Source organism: Bombina bombina, chromosome 8, assembly GCF_027579735.1.
Source record: "Bombina bombina isolate aBomBom1 chromosome 8, aBomBom1.pri, whole genome shotgun sequence".
NCBI lineage: Eukaryota > Metazoa > Chordata > Amphibia > Anura > Bombinatoridae > Bombina > Bombina bombina.
This window is the reverse complement of record NC_069506.1, coordinates 195,581,103-195,603,736: the sequence shown is the minus strand read 5'-3', so window position 1 is coordinate 195,603,736 and position 22,634 is coordinate 195,581,103. Positions and strand designations below refer to the sequence as shown.

Below are 22,634 nucleotides of genomic sequence, written 5' to 3'. Positions count from 1 at the left end.
TACAAGGAGGGAAAACAGTACACCTCCGAAGAAGCAAAAGTGTCAAATTTGTAAAATTTGGAAAAAGTATGAAGCGAAGACCAAGTTGCAGCCTTGCAAATCTGTTCAACAGAGGCCTCATTCTTAAAGGCCCAAGTGGAAGCCACAGCTCTAGTGGAATGAGCTCTAATTCTTTCAGGAGGCTGCTGTCCAGCAGTCTCATAGGCTAAACGTATTATGCTACGAAGACAAAAAGAGAGAGAGGTAGCAGAAGCTTTTTGACCTCTCCTCTGTCCAGAATAAACGACAAACAGGGAAGAAGTTTGGCGAAAATCTTTAGTTGCCTGCAAGTAGAACTTGAGGGCACGAACTACATCCAGATTGTGTAGAAGACGTTCCTTCTTTGAAGAAGGATTTGGACACAAGGATGGAACAACAATCTCTTGATTGATATTCCTGTTAGTGACTACCTTAGGTAAGAACCCAGGTTTAGTACGCAGAACTACCTTGTCTGAGTGAAAAATCAGATAAGGAGAATCACAATGTAAGGCTGATAACTCAGAGACTCTTCGAGCCGAGGAAATAGCCATTAAAAACAGAACTTTCCAAGATAACAATTTTATATCAATGGAATGAAGGGGTTCAAACGGAACACCCTGTAAAACGTTAAGAACTAAGTTTAAACTCCATGGCGGAGCAACAGCTTTAAACACAGGCTTGATCCTAGCTAAAGCCTGACAAAAGGCCTGGACGTCTGGATTTTCTGACAGACGCCTGTGTAACAAGATGGACAGAGCTGAGATCTGTCCCTTTAGTGAGCTAGCCGATAAACCCTTTTCTAAACCTTCTTGTAGAAAGGACAATATCCTAGGAATCCTAACCTTACTCCAGGAGTAACCTTTGGATTCGCACCAGTATAGGTATTTACGCCATATCTTATGGTAAATCCTTCTGGTAACAGGCTTCCTAGCCTGTATCAGGGTATCAATAACCGACTCAGAAAAACCACGTTTTGATAAAATCAAGCGTTCAATTTCCAAGCAGTCAGCTTCAGAGAAGCTAGATTTTGATGTTTGAATGGACCCTGTATCAGAAGGTCCTGTCTTAGAGGTAGAGACCAAGGCGGACAGGATGACATGTCCACTAGATCTGCATACCAAGTCCTGCGTGGCCATGCAGGCGCTATTAGAATCACTGATGCTCTCTCCTGTTTGATTTTGGCAATCAATCGAGGAAGCAGCGGGAAGGGTGGAAACACATAAGCCATCCCGAAGTTCCAAGGTGCTGTCAAAGCATCTATCAGAACCGCTCCCGGATCCCTGGATCTGGACCCGTAGTGAGGAAGTTTGGCGTTCTGGCGAGACGCCATGAGATCTATCTCTGGTTTGCCCCAACGTCGAAGTATTTGGGCAAAGACCTCCGGATGAAGTTCCCACTCCCCCGGATGAAAAGTCTGGCGACTCAAGAAATCCGCCTCCCAGTTCTCCACTCCCGGGATGTGGATTGCTGACAGGTGGCAAGAGTGAGACTCTGCCCAGCGAATTATCTTTGATACTTCCATCATTGCTAGGGAGCTTCTTGTCCCTCCTTGATGGTTGATGTAAGCTACAGTCGTGATGTTGTCCGACTGAAACCTGATGAACCCCCGAGTTCTTAACTGGGGCCAAGCCAGAAGGGCATGGAGAACTGCTCTCAATTCCAGAATGTTTATTGGCAGGAGACTTTCCTCCTGATTCCATTGTCCCTGAGCCTTCAGAGAATTCCAGACAGCGCCCCAACCTAGTAGGCTGGCGTCTGTTGTTACAATTGTCCAGTCCGGCCTGCTGAATGGCATCCCCCTGGACAGATGTGGCCGAGAAAGCCACCATAGAAGAGAGTTTCTGGTCTCTTGATCCAGATTCAGAGTAGGGGACAAGTCTGAGTAATCCCCATTCCACTGACTCAGCATGCACAATTGCAGCGGTCTGAGATGTAGACGTGCAAAGGGAACTATGTCCATTGCTGCTACCATTAAGCCGATCACCTCCATGCATTGAGCTACTGACGGGAGTTGAATGGAATGAAGGACACGGCATGCATTTAGAAGCTTTGTTAATCTGTCTTCTGTCAGATAAATCTTCATTTCTACAGAATCTATAAGAGTCCCCAAGAATGGAACTCTTGTGAGAGGAAAAAGAGAACTCTTCTTTTCGTTCACTTTCCATCCATGCGACCTTAGAAATGCCAGAACTAACTCTGTATGAGACTTGGCAGTTTGAAAGCTTGAAGCTTGTATCAGAATGTCGTCTAGGTACGGAGCTACCGAAATTCCTCGCGGTCTTAGTACCGCCAGAAGGGCACCCAGAACCTTTGTGAAGATTCTTGGAGCCGTAGCCAATCCGAATGGAAGAGCTACAAACTGGTAATGCCTGTCTAAGAAGGCAAACCTTAGATACCGGTAATGATCTTTGTGAATCGGTATGTGAAGGTAAGCATCCTTTAAATCCACTGTGGTCATGTACTGACCCTTTTGGATCATGGGTAAGATTGTCCGAATAGTTTCCATTTTGAACGATGGAACTCTTAGGAATTTGTTTAGGATCTTTAAATCCAAGATTGGCCTGAAAGTTCCCTCTTTTTTGGGAACCACAAACAGGTTTGAGTAAAACCCTTGTCCTTGTTCCGACCGCGGAACCGGATGGATCACTCCCATTAATAACAGATCTTGTACACAGCGTAGAAACGCTTCTTTCTTTATCTGGTTTGTTGACAACCTTGACAGATGAAATCTCCCTCTTGGGGGAGAGAATTTGAAGTCTAGAAGGTATCCCTGAGATATGATCTCTAGCGCCCAGGGATCCTGAACATCTCTTGCCCAAGCCTGGGCGAAGAGAGAGAGTCTGCCCCCCACTAGATCCGGTCCCGGATCGGGGGCCCTCGGTTCATGCTGTCTTTGGGGCAGCAGCAGGTTTCCTGGCCTGCTTGCCCTTGTTCCAGGACTGGTTAGGTTTCCAGCCTTGTCTGTAACGAGCAACAGCTCCTTCCTGTTTTGGTGCAGTGGAAGTTGATGCTGCTCCTGTTTTGAAATTCCGAAAGGGACGAAAATTAGACTGTCTAGCCTTAGCTTTGGCTTTGTCTTGAGGCAGGGCGTGGCCCTTACCTCCTGTAATGTCAGCGATAATTTCTTTCAAACCGGGCCCAAATAAAGTTTGCCCCTTGAAAGGTATATTAAGTAATTTGGACTTAGAAGTTACATCAGCTGACCAGGATTTTAGCCACAGCGCCCTACGTGCCTGAATGGCGAATCCTGAGTTCTTAGCCGTAAGTTTGGTTAAATGTACTACGGCCTCCGAAATGAATGAATTAGCTAGTTTAAGGACTCTAAGCCTGTCCGTAATGTCGTCCAGCGTAGTTGAACTAAGGTTCTCTTCCAGAGACTCAATCCAAAATGCTGCCGCAGCCGTAATCGGCGCGATGCATGCAAGGGGTTGCAATATAAAACCTTGTTGAACAAACATTTTCTTAAGGTAACCCTCTAATTTTTTATCCATTGGATCTGAAAAAGCACAGCTATCCTCCACCGGGATAGTGGTACGCTTAGCTAAAGTAGAAACTGCTCCCTCCACCTTAGGGACCGTTTGCCATAAGTCCCGTGTGGTGGCGTCTATTGGAAACATCTTTCTAAATATTGGAGGGGGTGAGAACGGCACACCGGGTCTATCCCACTCCTTAGTAACAATTTCAGTTAGTCTCTTAGGTATAGGAAAAACGTCAGTACTCGCCGGTACCGCAAAGTATTTATCCAACCTACACAATTTCTCTGGTATTGCAACAGTGTTACAATCATTAAGAGCCGCTAAAACCTCCCCTAGTAATACACGGAGGTTTTCCAATTTAAATTTAAAATTTGAAATATCTGAATCCAATCTGTTTGGATCAGAACCATCACCCACAGAATGAAGCTCTCCGTCCTCATGCTCTGCAAGCTGTGACGCAGTATCAGACATGGCCCTAGTATTATCAGCGCACTCTGTTCTCACCCCAGAGTGATCACGCTTGCCTCTTAGTTCTGGTAATTTAGCCAAAACTTCAGTCATAACAGTAGCCATATCTTGTAATGTTATCTGTAATGGCCGCCCAGATGTACTAGGCGCCATAATATCACGCACCTCCCGGGCGGGAGATGCAGGTACTGCCGCGTGAGGCGAGTTAGTCGGCATAACTCTCCCCTCGCTGTTTGGTGAAATTTTTTCAAATTGTACAGATTGGCTTTTATTTAAAGTAGCATCAATACAGTTAGTACATAAATTTCTATTGGGCTCCACCTTGGCATTGGAACAAATGACACAGGTATCTTCCTCTGAGTCAGACATGTTTAACACACTAGCAATAAATTGCAACTTGGTTACAATCTTATTTAACAAAAACGTACTGTGCCTCAAAGAAGCACTAAACGATTAAATGACAGTTGAAATAATGAACTGAAAAACAGTTATAGCATCAATCCTTAAAAACAACACAACTTTTAGCAAAGGTTTGTTCCCATTAGTAAAGTAACAATAATTAAATTTGAAATAAAAATTACAGAACAACGTTTTTAATCACAGTCAATATATAAGTCTCACAGCTCTGCTGAGAGAATCTACCTCCCTCCAAAGAAGTTTGAAGACCCCTGAGTTCTGTTAGAGATGAACCGGATCATGCAGGAAATACAAGAGTAACTGACTGGAAATTTTTGATGCGTAGCAAAGAGCGCCAAAAACGGCCCCTCCCCCTCACACACAGCAGTGAGAGAGAAACGAAACTGTCACAATTAAAACAAGCAACTGCCAAGTGGAAAAATAATGCCCAAATATTTATTCACTCAGTACCTCAGAAAATGCAAACGATTCTACATTCCAGCAAAAACGTTTAACATGATAAATACCTATTAAAAGGTTTAGTGTACTTTTAACAGAGTAATTCCGGTGAAATACCATCCCCAGAATACTGAAGTGTAGAGTATACATACATGTCATTATAACGGTATGGCAGGATTTTCTCATCAATTCCATTCAGAAAATAAAAACTGCTACATACCTCAATGCAGATTCATCTGCCCGCTGTCCCCTGATCTGAAGCTTTTACCTCCCTCAGATGGCCGAGAAACAGCAATATGATCTTAACTACTCCGGTTAAAATCATAGTAAAAACTCTGGTAGATTCTTCTTCAAACTCTGCCAGAGAGGCAACAACACGCTCCGGTGCTATTGTAAAATAACAAACTTTTGATTGAAGTTATAAAAACTAAGTATAATCACCATAGTCCTCTCACACATCCTATCTAGTCGTTGGGTGCAAGAGAATGACTGGGAGTGACGTAGAGGGGAGGAGCTATATGCAGCTCTGCTGGGTGAATCCTCTTGCATTTCCTGTTGGGGAGGAGTTATATCCCAGAAGTAATGATGACCCGTGGACTGATCACACATAACAGAAGAAATAGCTATAACTAAAAACAAACTAAAAACTACTTCCAAAACTATTCAGCTTTGATATTAATGAGTTTGGGTTCATTGAGAACATGGTTGTTGTTCAATAATAAAATTAATCCTCAAAAATACAACTTGCCTAATAATTCTGCACTCCCTGTATGATTGAATGTTTGTGGGTTGTAATTATGTGTTTCTGCATGTGTGTGTATGTATGATTGAGTGTTTGGGGATTGTAAGCATGTGAGTGTATGTATGATTGAATGTTTGGGGGTTGTAAGTATGTGAGTGTTTTTGCATGTGTGTGTATGTATGAGTGAGTGTTTGGGGGTTGTAAATATGTGAGTATTTTTCCATGTGTGTGTGTATGTAAGTATTGGAGTGTTTTTGCATGTGTGTGTGTGTGTGTGTGTGTGTGTGTGTGTGTATATATGATTGAGTGTTTGTTGGTTGTAAGTATTGGAGTGTTTTTGCATGTGTGTGTATGTATGATTGAGTGTTTGGGGTTGTAAGTATGTGTTTTTCCATGTGTGTGTATGTATAAATGTATGGGGGGGTTGTAAGTATGTGAGTGTATGAACAAATTTGTGTAGGGGGGGTTGTAAGTATGTGAGTGTTTTTGCACATGTGTGTATGTATAAATGTGTGTGGGGGGTTGTAAGTATGTGAGTGTTTTTGCATGTGTGTATGTATGAGAGTGTTTGTGGGTTGTAAGTATGTGAGTGTTTTTGCATGTGTCTGGATGTATGAGTAAGTGTTTGACGGTTGAAAGTATGTATAAGTGAGTGTTTGGGGGTTGTAAGTATGTGAGTGTTTTTGCATGTGTGTGTGTGTGTGTGTGTGTGTGTATGTATGATTGAATCTTTGGGGGTTCTAATTATGTGAGCGTTTTTGCATGTGTGTGGATGTATGATTGAGTGTTTAGGTGTTGTAAGTATGTAAGTGTTTTTGCATGTGTGTGGATGTATAAATAAGTGTTTGGGGGTTGTAAGTATTGGAGTGTTTCTGCATGTGTGTGTGTATGTATAAATGTGGTGGGGGGTGTAAGTATGTGAGTGTTTCTGCATGTGTATGTATAAATGTGTGTGTGGGGGGGTTGTAAGTATGTGAGTGTTTTTGCATGTGTGTGTGTGTATGTATGTATGTATGAGTGAGTGTTTGGGGGTTGTAAGTATAGGAGTGTTTCTGCATGTGTGTATGTATGAGAGTGTTTGTGGGTTGTAAGTATGTGAGTGTTTTTGCATGTGTCTGTATGTATGAGTGAGAGTTTGAAGGTTGTAAGTATGTGAGTGTTTTTGAATGTGTTTATGTATAAGTGTTTGGGGGTTGTAAGTATGTGAGTGTTTTTGCATGTGTGTGTGTGTATGTATGATTGAATGTTTGGGGGTTGTAAGTATGTGAGCGTATGTATGATTGAGTGTTTAGGGGTTGTAAGTATGTAAGTGTTTTTGAATGTGTGTGGATGCATAAATGTGTGTTTGTGTGGGTTGTAAGTATGGAAGTGTTTTTGTATGATAATGTGTGTGGGGGGGGGTTGTAAGTAGGGGAGTGTTTTTGTATGTGTGCTTATGTATGAGATTGTGTGTGTGGGTTGTAAGTATGGGAGTGTTTTGGCATGTGTGTGTATGTATGATTAAGTGTTTGGGGGTTGTAAGTATGGGAGTGTTTTTGCATGTGTGTTTATGTATGATAATGTGTGTGTGTGGAGGTTGTAAGTAGGGGAGTGTTTTTGCATGTATGTAAATGTAAAATGAATGAAAAATCTTCCAATGCAAAAAGGGATCCCAAGTGAAAAACAGTTTAGGAAGTTCTGGCCTATAGGACAGCTGACTGGGTGTAGCACCTGTCAGTTAAAAATAAAGTCTAGGATCTATGGCTACATACTTTCAAAGCACTGCAGAAAAAATAGGTTTACTGTTATTTTAAATAATTATAAGACAATAGTCTAGGTAACGAGCTATGCACTGAAACATTATGAGATAATGTGGTCTTTAAAGGATGTTTAATTTACACAAACCCTTTAATGTAAACAATTTATACCTTTGGTGTAAACATGATGCTTATCCCATCCACAGCACCTTCCAACAAAAGTCCGCGAATCAAGAAGCAGAAGAGGACAACATAAGGAAAGACTGAACTGAAATACATCACCTGGGAAAACAAATTAAAATACTCCTGAGCTCAGAAACATATACTTTATGTTAATACACATGAAATGCATTTCTAAATTTGTAGCATTTGTAAGATGTTATGTTAAATTGTAGCACACGTTTTTGGCAAACAGATGCTACTGTAGTTTTTGTTTTGATGATTAGAGAGAATTGGCCCTGTCCAGCACTACAGTAGTGGTACCTGTCCCTATAACCAATTAGAATCAGTATGTGTTATCACTTGTGCACAAATAAGCATTTCATGTTAGATATATAACGGAGGAGGGGGATCCTTTATAAATATTAATATATAATAAATACACTTTGTATGTTTGTGGGTGCTACTGTCCACCAATAGACGTGTGGAGGATTTTGCTTATCAACCAGTGAGTTTTTATTCCATGGACAAAAAAAACAAAAACAAAAAAACTTTTTTTTATTTTATGCCTTTTTTTAAAAAAAAATTTTTTAAAAATGTTTAAACAGTGCTTTTTCAGATATTTACAGAAATGTTTAGCGCTTCATTTCTCTTTAAGCCTATGGTTTTTGTTGGATTAGAATTAATGTTGTGCTTATCTGTAAATACCTTTCTTCACATTATGAGTGACAGCACATCAACCAGGATATGATTCATGACCACTGGGTTAATATTAAGCCAAGATTTCAAACAGTGATCAGCAGGAAATCCGCTTCCTACCCTCCTCCCTCAGTCTAGTTTTTAGCCAAGCAAAGGAGAGAAATCAGAATGGAACAATGTGCTGCTACTCAGAAAGTGTGAAAAATGATTTAAATGGATATTAGACATTCCAGCTCTCTTCAAATATGTAATATAATTATTTTTTTTTTTAAATAAGCCCCTTTACAACATACATGTATTATATAAATGCAGTTTTTATACTAATTGATAATAACATTTTGTTTCCCCTTGACTGCCAAGTCTTTTCCTAAAATTGAACACTAATTCCAGCACGCATACATAAACATGGCCACAAATGCGCATTGTGAATGTGCACAGGCACGTGGGGGCATTGCGCTCGTGCAGTAACACGATAGTAGAACTTTTCAGGTGCACTAGTGGAATCACTAAGCCCACCAAGCCCAAAGTCTAGATTGCGAGTGGAACCCTAGTGCGTTAACTGTGCTAGAAGTAAGGTTTTTGACCCCATCAGGTTGAAAGTAAAAAGTTTCCACGAGTGCTAACCTGACGGTGCAAAAAGCCGAACATAGAATATCGCGACCACGTTAACATATTCTACCATAGACTTTAATGGAGTGTGAAATGCGATAAAAACAGAATTTATGTTTACCTGATAAATTACTTTCTCCAACGGTGTGTCCGGTCCACGGCGTCATCCTTACTTGTGGGATATTCTCTTCCCCAACAGGAAATGGCAAAGAGCCCAGCAAAGCTGGTCACATGATCCCTCCTAGGCTCCGCCTTCCCCAGTCATTCGACCGACGTAAAGGAGGAATATTTGCATAGGAGAAATCATATGATACCGTGGTGACTGTAGTTAAAGAAAATAAATTATCAGACCTGATTAAAAAACCAGGGCGGGCCGTGGACCGGACACACCGTTGGAGAAAGTAATTTATCAGGTAAACATAAATTCTGTTTTCTCCAACATAGGTGTGTCCGGTCCACGGCGTCATCCTTACTTGTGGGAACCAATACCAAAGCTTTAGGACACGGATGAAGGGAGGGAGCAAATCAGGTCACCTAGATGGAAGGCACCACGGCTTGCAAAACCTTTCTCCCAAAAATAGCCTCAGAAGAAGCAAAAGTATCAAATTTGTAAAATTTAGTAAAAGTGTGCAGTGAAGACCAAGTCGCTGCCTTACATATCTGATCAACAGAAGCCTCGTTCTTGAAGGCCCATGTGGAAGCCACGGCCCTAGTGGAATGAGCTGTGATTCTTTCAGGAGGCTGCCGTCCGGCAGTCTCGTAAGCCAATCTGATGATGCTTTTAAGCCAAAAAGAGAGAGAGGTAGAAGTTGCTTTTTGACCTCTCCTTTTACCAGAATAAACAACAAACAAGGAAGATGTTTGTCTAAAATCCTTTGTAGCATCTAAATAGAATTTTAGAGCACGAACTACATCCAAATTGTGCAACAAACGTTCCTTCTTTGAAACTGGATTCGGACACAAAGAAGGTACGACTATCTCCTGGTTAATGTTTTTGTTAGAAACAACTTTCGGAAGAAAACCAGGTTTAGTACGCAAAACCACCTTATCTGCATGGAACACCAGATAAGGAGGAGAACACTGCAGAGCAGATAACTCTGAAACTCTTCTAGCAGAAGAAATTGCAACCAAAAACAAAACTTTCCAAGATAATAACTTAATATCAACGGAATGTAAGGGTTCAAACGGAACCCCCTGAAGAACTGAAAGAACTAAATTGAGACTCCAAGGAGGAGTCAAAGGTTTGTAAACAGGCTTGATTCTAACCAGAGCCTGAACAAAAGCTTGAACATCTGGCACAGCCGCCAGCTTTTTGTGAAGTAACCCAGACAAGGCAGAAATCTGTCCCTTCAAAGAACTTGCAGATAATCCTTTCTCCAAACCTTCTTGAAGAAAGGATAGAATCTTAGGAATTTTTATCTTGTCCCAAGGGAATCCTTTAGATTCACACCAACAGATATATCTTTTCCATATTTTATGGTAGATTTTTCTAGTTACAGGCTTTCTGGCCTGAACAAGAGTATCAATGACAGAATCTGAGAACCCTCGCTTTGATAAAATCAAGCGTTCAATCTCCAAGCAGTCAGTTGGAGTGAGACCAGATTCGGATGTTCGAACGGACCTTGAACAAGAAGGTCCCGTCTCAAAGGTAGCTTCCATGGTGGAGCCGATGACATATTCACCAGGTCTGCATACCAAGTCCTGCGTGGCCACGCAGGAGCTATCAAGATCACCGATGCCCTCTCCTGATAGATCCTGGCTACCAGCCTGGGGATGAGAGGAAACGGTGGGAATACATACGCTAGTTTGAAGGTCCAAGGTGCTACTAGTGCATCTACTAGAGTCGCCTTGGGATCCCTGGATCTGGACCCGTAGCAAGGAACCTTGAAGTTCTGACGAGAGGCCATCAGATCCATGTCTGGAATGCCCCACAACTGAGTAATTTGGGCAAAGATTTCCGGATGGAGTTCCCACTCCCCCGGATGAAATGACTGACGACTCAGAAAATCCGCTTCCCAATTTTCCACTCCTGGAATGTGGATTGCAGACAAGTGGCAGGAGTGAGACTCCGCCCATTGAATGATTTTGGTCACTTCTTCCATCGCCAGGGAACTCTTTGTTCCCCCCTGATGGTTGATGTACGCAACAGTCGTCATGTTGTCCGATTGAAACCGTATGAATTTGGCCTTTGCTAGCTGAGGCCAAGCCTTGAGACCATTGAATATCGCTCTTAGTTCCAGAATATTTATCGGGAGAAGAGATTCTTCCCGAGACCAAAGACCCTGAGCTTTCAGGAGTCCCCAGACCGCGCCCCAGCCCACCAGACTGGCGTCGGTCGTGACAATGACCCACTCTGGTCTGCGGAAGCTCATCCCCTGAGACAGGTTGTCCAGGGACAGCCACCAACGGAGTGAATCTCTGGTCCTCTGATCTACTTGTATCGTCGGAGACAAGTCTGTATAATCCCCATTCCACTGACTGAGCATGCACAGTTGTAATGGTCTCAGATGAATTCGCGCAAAAGGAACTATGTCCATTGCCGCGACCATCAAACCTATTACTTCCATGCACTGCGCTATGGAAGGAAGAGGAACAGAATGAAGTACTTGACAAGAGTTTAGAAGTTTTGATTTTCTGGCCTCTGTCAGAAAAATCCTCATTTCTAAGGAGTCTATTATTGTTCCCAAGAAGGGAACTTTTGTTGACGGAGATAGAGAACTTTTTTCTACGTTCACTTTCCACCCGTGAGATCTGAGAAAGGCCAGGACGATGTCCGTGTGAGCCTTTGCTTGTGGAAGGGACGACGCTTGAATCAGAATGTCGTCCAAGTAAGGTACTACTGCAATGCCCCTTGGTCTTAGCACCGCTAGAAGGGACCCCAGTACCTTTGTGAAAATTCTTGGAGCAGTGGCTAATCCGAACGGAAGTGCCACAAACTGGTAATGCTTGTCCAGAAAGGCGAACCTTAGGAACCGATGATGTTCCTTGTGGATAGGAATATGTAGATACGCATCCTTTAAATCCACCGTGGTCATGAATTGACCTTCCTGGATGGAAGGAAGAATTGTTCGAATGGTTTCCATTTTGAACGATGGAACCTTGAGAAACTTGTTTAGGATCTTGAGATCTAAGATTGGTCTGAATGTTCCCTCTTTTTTGGGAACTATGAACAGATTGGAGTAGAACCCCATCCCTTGTTCTCCTAATGGAACAGGATGAATCACTCCCATTTTTAACAGGTCTTCTACACAATGTAAGAATGCCTGTTTTTTTATGTGGTCTGAAGACAATTGAGACCTGTGGAACCTCCCCCTTGGGGGAAGCCCCTTGAATTCCAGAAGATAACCTTGGGAGACTATTTCCAGCGCCCAAGGATCCAGAACATCTCTTGCCCAAGCCTGAGCGAAGAGAGAGAGTCTGCCCCCCACCAGATCCGGTCCCGGATCGGGGGCCAACATCTCATGCTGTCTTGGTAGCAGTGGCAGGTTTCTTGGCCTGCTTACCTTTGTTCCAGCCTTGCATTGGCCTCCAGGCTGGCTTGGCTTGAGAAGTATTACCCTCTTGCTTAGAGGATGTAGCACTTGTGGCTGGTCCGTTTCTGCGAAAGGGACGAAAATTTGGTTTATTTTTAGCCTTGAAAGACCTATCCTGAGGAAGGGCGTGGCCCTTACCCCCAGTGATATCAGAAATAATCTCTTTCAAGTCAGGGCCAAACAGCGTTTTCCCCTTGAAAGGAATGTTAAGCAATTTATTCTTGGAAGACGCATCCGCTGACCAAGATTTTAGCCAAAGCGCTCTGCGCGCCACAATAGCAAACCCAGAATTTTTCGCCGCTAATCTAGCCAATTGCAAAGTGGCGTCTAAGGTGAAAGAGTTAGCCAATTTGAGAGCATGAATTCTGTCCAAAATCTCCTCATAAGAAGAATCTTTATTGAGCGCCTTTTCTAGTTCATCGAACCAGAAACACGCTGCTGTAGTGACAGGAACAATGCATGAAATTGGTTGTAGAAGGTAACCTTGCTGAACAAACATCTTTTTAAGCAAACCCTCTAATTTTTTATCCATAGGATCTTTGAAAGCACAACTATCTTCTATGGGTATAGTGGTGCGTTTGTTTAGAGTAGAAACCGCCCCCTCGACCTTGGGGACTGTCTGCCATAAGTCCTTTCTGGGGTCGACCATAGGAAACAATTTCTTGAATATAGGGGGAGGGACGAAAGGTATGCCGGGCCTTTCCCATTCTTTGTTTACAATATCCGCCACCCGCTTGGGTATAGGAAAAGCTTCGGGGGGCCCCGGGACCTCTAGGAACTTGTCCATCTTACATAATTTCTCTGGAATGACCAAATTCTCACAATCATCCAGAGTAGATAACACCTCCTTAAGCAGAGCGCGGAGATGTTCCAATTTAAATTTGAATGTAATCACATCAGGTTCAGCTTGTTGAGAAATTTTCCCTGAATCTGAAATTTCTCCCTCAGACAAAACCTCCCTGGCCCTCTCAGACTGGTGTAGGGGCACTTCAGAACCAATATCATCAGCGTCCTCATGCTCTTCCGTATTTTCTAAAACAGAGCAGTCGCGCTTTCGCTGATAAGTGGGCATTTTGGCTAAAATGTTTTTGATAGAATTATCCATTACAGCCGTTAATTGTTGCATAGTAAGGAGTATTGGCGCACTAGATGTACTAGGGGCCTCCTGTGTGGGCAAGACTGGCGTAGACGAAGGAGGGGATGATGCAGTACCATGCTTACTCCTCTCACTTGAGGAATCATCTTGGGCATCATTTTCTCTAAATTTTGTGTCACATAAATCACATCTATTTAAATGAGAAGGAACCTTGACTTCCCCACATACAGAACACAGTCTATCTGGTAGTTCAGACATGTTAAACAGGCATAAACTTGATAACAAAGTACAAAAAACGTTTTAAAATAAAACCGTTACTGTCACTTTAAATTTTAAACTGAACACACTTTATTACTGCAAATGTGAAAAAGTATGAAGGAATTGTTCAAAATTCACCAAAATTTCACCACAGTGTCTTAAAGCCTTAAAAGTATTGCACACCAAATTTGAAAGCTTTAACTCTTAAAATAACGGAACCGGAGCAGTTTTTATATTTAACCCCTATACAGTCCCTGGTATCTGCTTTGCTGAGACCCAACCAAGCCCAAAGGGGAATACGATACCAAATGACGCCTTCAGAAAGCCTTTTCTATGTATCAGAGCTCCTCACACATGCATCTGCATGTCATGCTTCCCAAAAACAAGTGCGCAATAGAGGCGCGAAAATGAGGCTCTGCCTATGATTAGGGAAAGCCCCTAGAGAATAAGGTGTCCAATACAGTGCCTGCCGGTTATTTTACATAATTCCCAAGAAAAAAATAATTCCTCAAAGCTATGAAGTATTAAAAATGCTTATATATCAATCGTTTTAGCCCAGAAAATGTCTACCAGTCTTAAAAGCCCATGTGAAGCCCTTTATTCTTATGTAATAAAAATGGCTTACCGGATCCCATAGGGAAAATGACAGCTTCCAGCATTACATCGTCTTGTTAGAAATGTGTCATACCTCAAGCAGCAAAAGTCTGCTCACTGTTTCCCCCAACTGAAGTTAATTCCTCTCAACAGTCCTGTGTGGAAACAGCCATCGATTTTAGTAACGGTTGCTAAAATCATTTTCCTCTTACAAACAGAAATCTTCATCACTTTTCTGTTTCAGAGTAAATAGTACATACCAGCACTATTTTAAAATAACAAACTCTTGATTGAAGAATAAAAACTACAGTTAAACACCAAAAAACTCTAAGCCATCTCCGTGGAGATGTTGCCTGTACAACGGCAAAGAGAATGACTGGGGAAAGCGGAGCCTAGGAGGGATCATGTGACCAGCTTTGCTGGGCTCTTTGCCATTTCCTGTTGGGGAAGAGAATATCCCACAAGTAAGGATGACGCCGTGGACCGGACACACCTATGTTGGAGAAAAGAGCCCTAGCACCCTACTCACGCAGAAAACCAATCGCGTTTAACCAAAGTGCGCTAATCCTACATGAAGTATGAATATTTCAGATTCCAATGTTCTTCACATAGAAGAATATGTTATATTTATTCATAATATATATATATTTGGAAAAATATATCTATATTTTAGAGATGTGCAGAAATTTTATTTTGTTTCAGACAAAATTTTCATTCCGAATATTTGGGGGAAATTAATTTTTTGGAATATTCGTTGTGCTCTTTGGTTCTCGTTTGTTCAAATCAAATTTTTTGTTAAACATTTACATTTCGCTTTTGTTAAAACTAATTTAAAGTTTTCAAAGCTACAGGTTAAAAGTTAATCTGTAGCTACATACTTACCCTAACACATTTTGGAGAACACACTAACCTGATCCTCTTCTTGCTATAGACCTGGCAGCGATAACAGGAGGCTTAACAATTCGTGGGTGCCGAGTGCGCTAAGCCTCTTGTCAGTGCGGCCAGGTTGCTGGCAAGAAGAGGATCAGGTTAGCGTGTTCTCTAGAGCGCCTTAAAGGGACACTGAAACCAAATTTTTTCTTTCATGATTCAGATAGAGCATGCAATTTAAAGTACCTTTCTAATATACTCCTATTATCAATTTTTCTTTGTTCTCTTGCTATCTTTATTTGAAAAAGAAGGCATCCAAGCTTTTTTTTTTTTGGTTCAGGACTCTGGAAAGCACTTTTTATTGGTTATATTTTATTTTTTATCCACCAATCAGCAAGGACAACCCAGGTTTTTCACCAAAAATGGGCCAGCGTCTAAACTTACATTCTTGCATTTCAAATAAAGATACCAAGAGAATAAATAAAATTTGATAATAGGAGTAAATTAGAAAGTTGCTTAAAATGTCATGCTCTATCTGTATCACGAAAGAAAAAATTTGGGTTCAGTGTCCCTTTAAGGTAAGTACTAAGCCTTAAAAATCAATTTTTCAATTCTGTTAATGCATTAATTAAAAAACGAATGCACATCTGAAAAGTGTATAAACATGATCTTTCATGTTTTCAGCTACTTGACTGCAAAGGGTTCCAATGTACTTATATATGTCTTTATATGTGTACATATGCATTTATATGTGTATATACCGTATTTTTCGCTCCATAAGACGCACTTTTTTCCCCCTCAAAAGTAATGGGAAATGTCTGTGCGCCTTATGGAGCGAATGTGTGGACCGCCGGTTACCTTTGGCCCCGCCAACTGACTCAGACTTCGGAGCTGGAGCTGTAGGAAGTGTCGCTACAGTGGTGGTAATTCTGGCCCCCCAGGTAAGCAGCATACTATTCTCAAAGTTTGGTGTCCCCTGTGTGAGCAGAATGTGGGATAGGGACTACATATTGTAAGAGACAGAACAGACATAATAAGCTGCTAGCGCTTACCATGCTGTTGCTATTTGTTTTCCTCTGGTCCCGATAAGTTATGGTCTCAGTGACTGGAGTTCTGCTAGCATTCTCCATTCAAAATGAATAGAGGATCTTAGCAGAACTCCAGTGGCCGAGACTATAACTTATCGGAACCAGAGGAAAACAAACAGCAGCAACATGGTAAGCACTAACAGCTTAGTGTGTCTGTTCTGTCTCTTCTGTCTTCTATGTGCACAGCACAAGTGTAATCAGGATGTATGGGACTGACTCTGAGACTTCGGACAGTGCTGTAGTCAGTGTTTAGTTTGTTGCTGTGGTGCCCTGCCCCAGTGTTTGCGCGCTAAAAGACGGTAAAGGCTTATTATGTATTTTTTATTTATGGGGTCTGATGATATAACTAATATGACTGCCCTATGCTGTATACTTACTGTAAGGCTGTAACTTTAGTCTCAAGGGGGAGAGGGAAGAACAACAAGCAGTTGTTTATTAAACAGTTTACTACAACATTTAATTCAGAATATTTTTTTTCTTGTTTTCCTCCTCTAAAAACTAGGTGCGTCTTATGGTCAGGTGCGTCTTATGGAGCGAAAAATATGGTATGTCTGTAAATACATATGTACACACATATATATATATATATATATATATATACACACACACACACACATACACACACATATATATATATATATATATATATATATATACATACTGTACATACATAGATACACACACATTATATATATCAGACTTGCACTCCTCAGATCATCTATGCCAAGGTACTTTCAGAAAAATATCAATATCCAAGAAGAGAGAAAGCAACTTTTATTCAGCATTTAAAATACATAAGGTTTCAGTTCCCTTTGTCAAATGGCAGTCAAAAAACAAACACCCAGTATACCCTAACACCAAACCCATATCCCTTATATACCCCACTACTCATTAAAACTAATGATACTTAGCCATAGACCCTTCTGATGCTTGCATCTTTGCTACTGTCATCAAGAGGCGTCGCGCCCTGATTCATCTGGTTACACAGACGTGGGAGGAGTTGAGTCCAACAGCTGGCTGTCAAAACAAAGCAACTACCGATCATCGGCTAGATTGCAAGTGATTTGGTACGGCTTTTAACGCTGAAAAAAATGGCAATTCCAGCGTAATGGCCAGGAACGCATAATACGAGTTGTGTCGGAATAGCTATACCGCAAGCATTTTAGCCTGTAACGCAACATCCATTTTGCACTCAAAAAAATTACGTTTTTGTGTGGGATTTCCATAGCGCCAGTATTACAGGTTGTGCGGGCCGGCTAAAATGCTTGCTTTACAGTCTATACCGACATGATTCATACCGCCATCTGAGACCAGTAGTTATGGATTTTGCGAAACAAAAATGTTTCACAAAACTCATATCTAAACTGTTACAAAGTACACTAACACCCAGAAACTACATATTAACCCTTAAACCGCCACCCTCCCGCATTGCAAACACTATATTAAACCTATTAACCCCTAATCTGCCGCACACCCACACTGCGACTATTAAATAAACCCATTAACCCCTAATCTGCCGCCCTCCCACATCGACAACAGTATTTAAATATATTAACCCCTAAACCGCCGCTCCCCGACATCGCCGATGCTATAATAAAGTTATTAATGCCATAAACCTCCAGACTCCCACATAGCCGCCACTAAATAAACCTATTAACCTCTAAACCGCCGGCCACCCACACCGGCAACGCCATAATAAAGTATTAACCCCTAAACCTCCAGTCCCCCACATAGTAACTACTAAACTAAACCTATTAACCCCTAGACCGCCGCCCCCCCCCCCCCACATCGCAAAACACTAAATTAAACTATTAACCCCTAAACAAACCCCCCAACTTTAAATTAAAATTACAATATAACTATCGTTAAATAAATAAAAACGTACCTGTGAAATAAAAATAAATCTAACATTAAAAGGACAGTCAACACCAGAATTTTTGTTGTTTTAAAAAAGATAGATAATCCCTTTATTACCCATTCCCCAGTTTTGCAAAACCAACACTGTTATATTAATACACTTTTTATTTCTGTGACTAACTTGTATCTAAGCATCTTCTGACTGCCCCTAATCACATGACTTTTAGTTATTATCTATTGACTTGCATTTTAGCCAATTAGTGCAGTGTCTGCCACTAGCCACGGGCGTGATCACAATGCTATCTATATGGCCTACATGAGCTTGCTCTCCCCTGCTGTGAAAAGTAAATAAAATAGAGGCTGCCTTCAAGGGCTTAGAAATTATCATATGAGCCTTTCTAGGTTTGCTTTCAACTAGAATACCAAGAGAACAAAGCAAAATTGTTGATAAAAGTAAATTGGAAAGTTGTTTAAAATTACATGCCCTATTTGAAAAATGAAAGTTTTTTTTGGACTTGACTGTCCCTTTAAATTAACCTAATATACCTATTCTAATACAATAAAAAAATACTACCAATTAAAAACCTAAATTACAAATTTAAAAAAACCTAACACTACGAAAAAAATTAAAAAATCTAAAATTACAAAAAATAAAACACTAAATTACAAAAAATAAAACACTAAATTACAAAAAATAAAAACCATTAAGCTTACAAAAAATAATAAACAAAATTATCAAAAATGAAAACAATTACACCTAATCTAATAGCCCTATAAAAATAAAAAAAGCCCCCCAAAATAAAAAACAGAATTTATGCTTACCTGATAAATTACTTTCTCCAACGGTGTGTCCGGTCCACGGCGTCATTCTTACTTGTGGGAATATCTCTTCCCCAACAGGAAATGGCAAAGAGTCCCAGCAAAGCTGTCCATATAGTCCCTCCTAGGCTCCGCCCACTCCAGTCATTCGACCGACGGACAGGAGGAAAAAAACAGGAGAAACTATAGGGTGCCGTGGTGACTGTAGTTAGAGAAAATAATTCATCAAACCTGATTAAAAACCAGGGCGGGCCGTGGACCGGACACACCGTTGGAGAAAGTAATTTATCAGGTAAGCATAAATTCTGTTTTCTCCAACATTGGTGTGTCTGGTCCACGGCGTCATCCTTACTTGTGGGAACCAATACCAAAGCTTTAGGACACGGATGAAGGGAGGGAGCAAATCAGGTTACCTAAACAGAAGGCACCACGGCTTGCAAAACCTTTCTCCCAAAAATAGCCTCTGAAGAAGCAAAAGTATCAAATTTGTAAAATTGGGTGAAGACCAAGTCGCTGCCTTACATATCTGATCAACAGAAGCCTCGTTCTTGAAGGCCCATGTGGAAGCCACAGCCCTAGTGGAGTGAGCTGTGATTCTTTCTGGAGGCTGCCGTCCGGCAGTCTCGTAAGCCAATCGGATGATGCTTTTAAGCCAAAAGGAAAGAGAGGTAGAAGTCGCTTTTTGACCTCTCCTTTTACCAGAATAGACGACAAACAGAGAAGAAGTTTGTCTGAACTCTTTTGTAGCTTCTAAATAGAATTTTAGAGCACGGACTACGTCTAAATTGTGTAACAAACGTTCCTTCTTTGAAACTGGATTCGGACACAAAGAAGGAACAACTATCTCCTGGTTAATATTTTTGTTAGAAACAACCTTTGGAAGAAAACCAGGCTTAGTACGCAAAACAACCTTATCTGCATGGAACACCAGATAGGGTGGAGAACACTGCAGAGCAGATAACTCAGAAACTCTTCTAGCAGAAGAAATAGCAACCAAAAACAAAACTTTCCAAGATAACAACTTAATATCTATGGAATGTAGAGGTTCAAACGGAACCCCTTGAAGAACTGAAAGAACTAGATTTAAACTCCAGGGAGGAGTCAAAGGTCTGTAAACAGGCTTGATCCTAACCAGAGCCTGAACAAATGCTTGAACATCTGGCACAGCTGCCAGTCGTTTGTGTAATAAGACAGATAAAGCAGAAATCTGTCCCTTTAGAGAACTCGCTGATAATCCTTTATCCAAACCCTCTTGTAGAAAGGAAAGGATCTTAGGGATTTTGATCTTATTCCATAAGAATCCCTTGGATTCACACCAGCAGATATATCTTTTCCATATTTTATGGTAAATTTTTCTAGTTACCGGTTTTCTGGCTTGAACTAGAGTATCTATCACAGAATCTGAAAACCCACGCTTTGATAGAATCAAGCGTTCAATTTCCAAGCCGTCAGCTGGAGGGAGACCAGATTTGGATGTTCAAATGGACCCTGTACAAGAAGATCCTGTCTCAAAGGTAGCTTCCATGGTGGAACCGATGACATATTCACCAGGTCTGCATACCAAGTCCTGCGTGGCCACGAAGGAGCTATCAAGATCACAGAGGCCCTCTCCTGCTTGATCCTGGCTACCAGCCTGGGAATGAGAGGAAACGGTGGAAACACATAGGCTAGGTTGAAGGTCCAAGGCGCTACTAGTGCATCCACTAGAGTCGCCTTGGGATCCCTGGATCTGGACCCATAGCAAGGAACCTTGAAGTTCTGACGAGACGCCATCAGATCCATATCTGGAATGCCCCATAATTGAGTCAACTGGGCAAAGATCTCCGGGTGGAGTTCCCACTCCCCCGGATGGAATGTCTGACGACTCAGATAATCCGCCTCCCAGTTTTCCACACCTGGGATGTGGATCGCAGATAGGTGGCAGGAGTGATCCTCTGCCCATTTTATTATTTTGGTCACTTCTTTCATCGCCAGGGAACTCCTTGTTCCCCCCTGATGATTGATATAAGCAACAGTCGTCATGTTGTCTGATTGGAATCTTATGAATCTGGCCTTTGCTAGTTGAGGCCAAGCCCTGAGAGCATTGAATATCGCTCTCAGTTCCAGAATGTTTATCGGGAGAAGAGACTCTTCCCGAGACCATAGTCCCTGAGCTTTCAGGGATTCCCAGACCACGCCCCAGCCCACTAGACTGGCGTCGGTCGTGACGATGACCCACTCTGGTCTGCGGAAGCTCATTCCCTGGGACAGGTGGTCCAGGGTTAGCCACCAACGGAGTGAGTCTCTGGTCTTCTGATCTACTTGAATCACTGGAGACAAGTCTGTATAGTCCCCATTCCACTGTTTCAGCATGCACAGTTGTAATGGTCTTAGATGAATTCGTGCAAAAGGAACTATGTCCATTGCTGCAACCATCAATCCTACTACTTCCATGCACTGAGCTACGGAAGGACGAGGAATAGAATGAAGAACTTGATAAGCGTTTAGAAGTTTTGACTTTCTGACTTCTGTCAGGAAAATCCTCATTTCTAAAGAATCTATTATTGTTCCCAAGAAGGGAACTCTTGTCGACGGAGACAGGGAACTTTTTTCTATGTTCACCTTCCATCCGTGAGATCTGAGAAAGGCCAGAACGATGTCTGTGTGAGCCTTTGCCTTTGAAAGAGACGACGCTTGTATTAGAATGTCGTCCAAGTACGGTACTACTGCAATGCCCCTTGGTCTTAGAACCGCTAGAAGGGATCCGAGTACCTTTGTGAAAATCCTTGGAGCAGTGGCTAACCCGAATGGGAGGGCCACAAACTGGTAATGTTTGTCCAGAAAGGCGAACCTTAGGAACTGATGATGTTCTTTGTGGATAGGAATATGTAGATACGCATCCTTTAGATCCACGGTAGTCATAAATTGACCTTCCTGGATTGTGGGTAGAATCATTCGAATGGTTTCCATTTTGAACGATGGTACTCTGAGAAATTTGTTTAGGATCTTTAAATCCAGAATTGGTCTGAAAGTTCCCTCTTTTTTGGGAACTACAAACAGATTTGAGTAAAATCCCATTCCTTGTTCCGCCGTTGGAACTGGGTGTATCACTCCCATCTTTAACAGGTCTTCTACACAATGTAAGAATGCCTGTCTCTTTATTTGGTTTGAGGATAAGTGAGACATGTGGAACCTTCCCCTTGGGGGTAGTTCCTTGAATTCCAGAAGATAACCCTGAGAAACTATTTCTAGTGTCCAGGGATCCTGAACATCTCTTGCCCAAGCCTGAGCAAAGAGAGAGAGTCTGCCCCCTACTAGATCCGGTCCCGGATCGGGGGCTACTCCTTCATGCTGTTTTGTTAGCAGCAGCAGGCTTCTTGGCCTGCTTACCCTTGTTCCAGCCTAGCGTCGGTTTCCAGGCTGGTTTGGTTTGAGAGGTATTACCCTCTTGTTTAGAGGATGCAGAGTTAGAGTCCGGTCCGTTCCTGAAATTGCGAAAGGAACGAAAATTAGACTTATTCTTGGCTTTGAAAGGCCTATCTTGTGGAAGGGCATGGCCCTTTCCCCCAGTGATGTCTGAAATAATCTCTTTCAATTCTAGCCCAAAGAGAGTCTTACCCTTGAAGGGGATATTAAGCAATTTTGTCTTGGAAGATACATCCGCTGACCAAGACTTTAGCCAAAGCGCTCTGCGCACCACAATTGCAAACCCTGAATTTTTCGCCGCTAATCTAGCTAGTTGCAAAGCGGCATCTAAAATAAAAGAATTAGCCAACTT

General features: G+C 41.8%; 1 protein-coding gene across 1 annotated transcript in view; it reads right to left on the bottom strand.

Annotated features, from left to right (window-relative positions):
• LOC128638700 (sodium-dependent neutral amino acid transporter B(0)AT2-like) overlaps positions 1-22,634 on the bottom strand; it is a 94,675-nt gene that overhangs the window by 28,536 nt on the left and 43,505 nt on the right. The window contains 1 exon segment of the mRNA XM_053690822.1: positions 7,467-7,577. Coding sequence (XP_053546797.1) covers positions 7,467-7,577 — 111 coding nt within the window.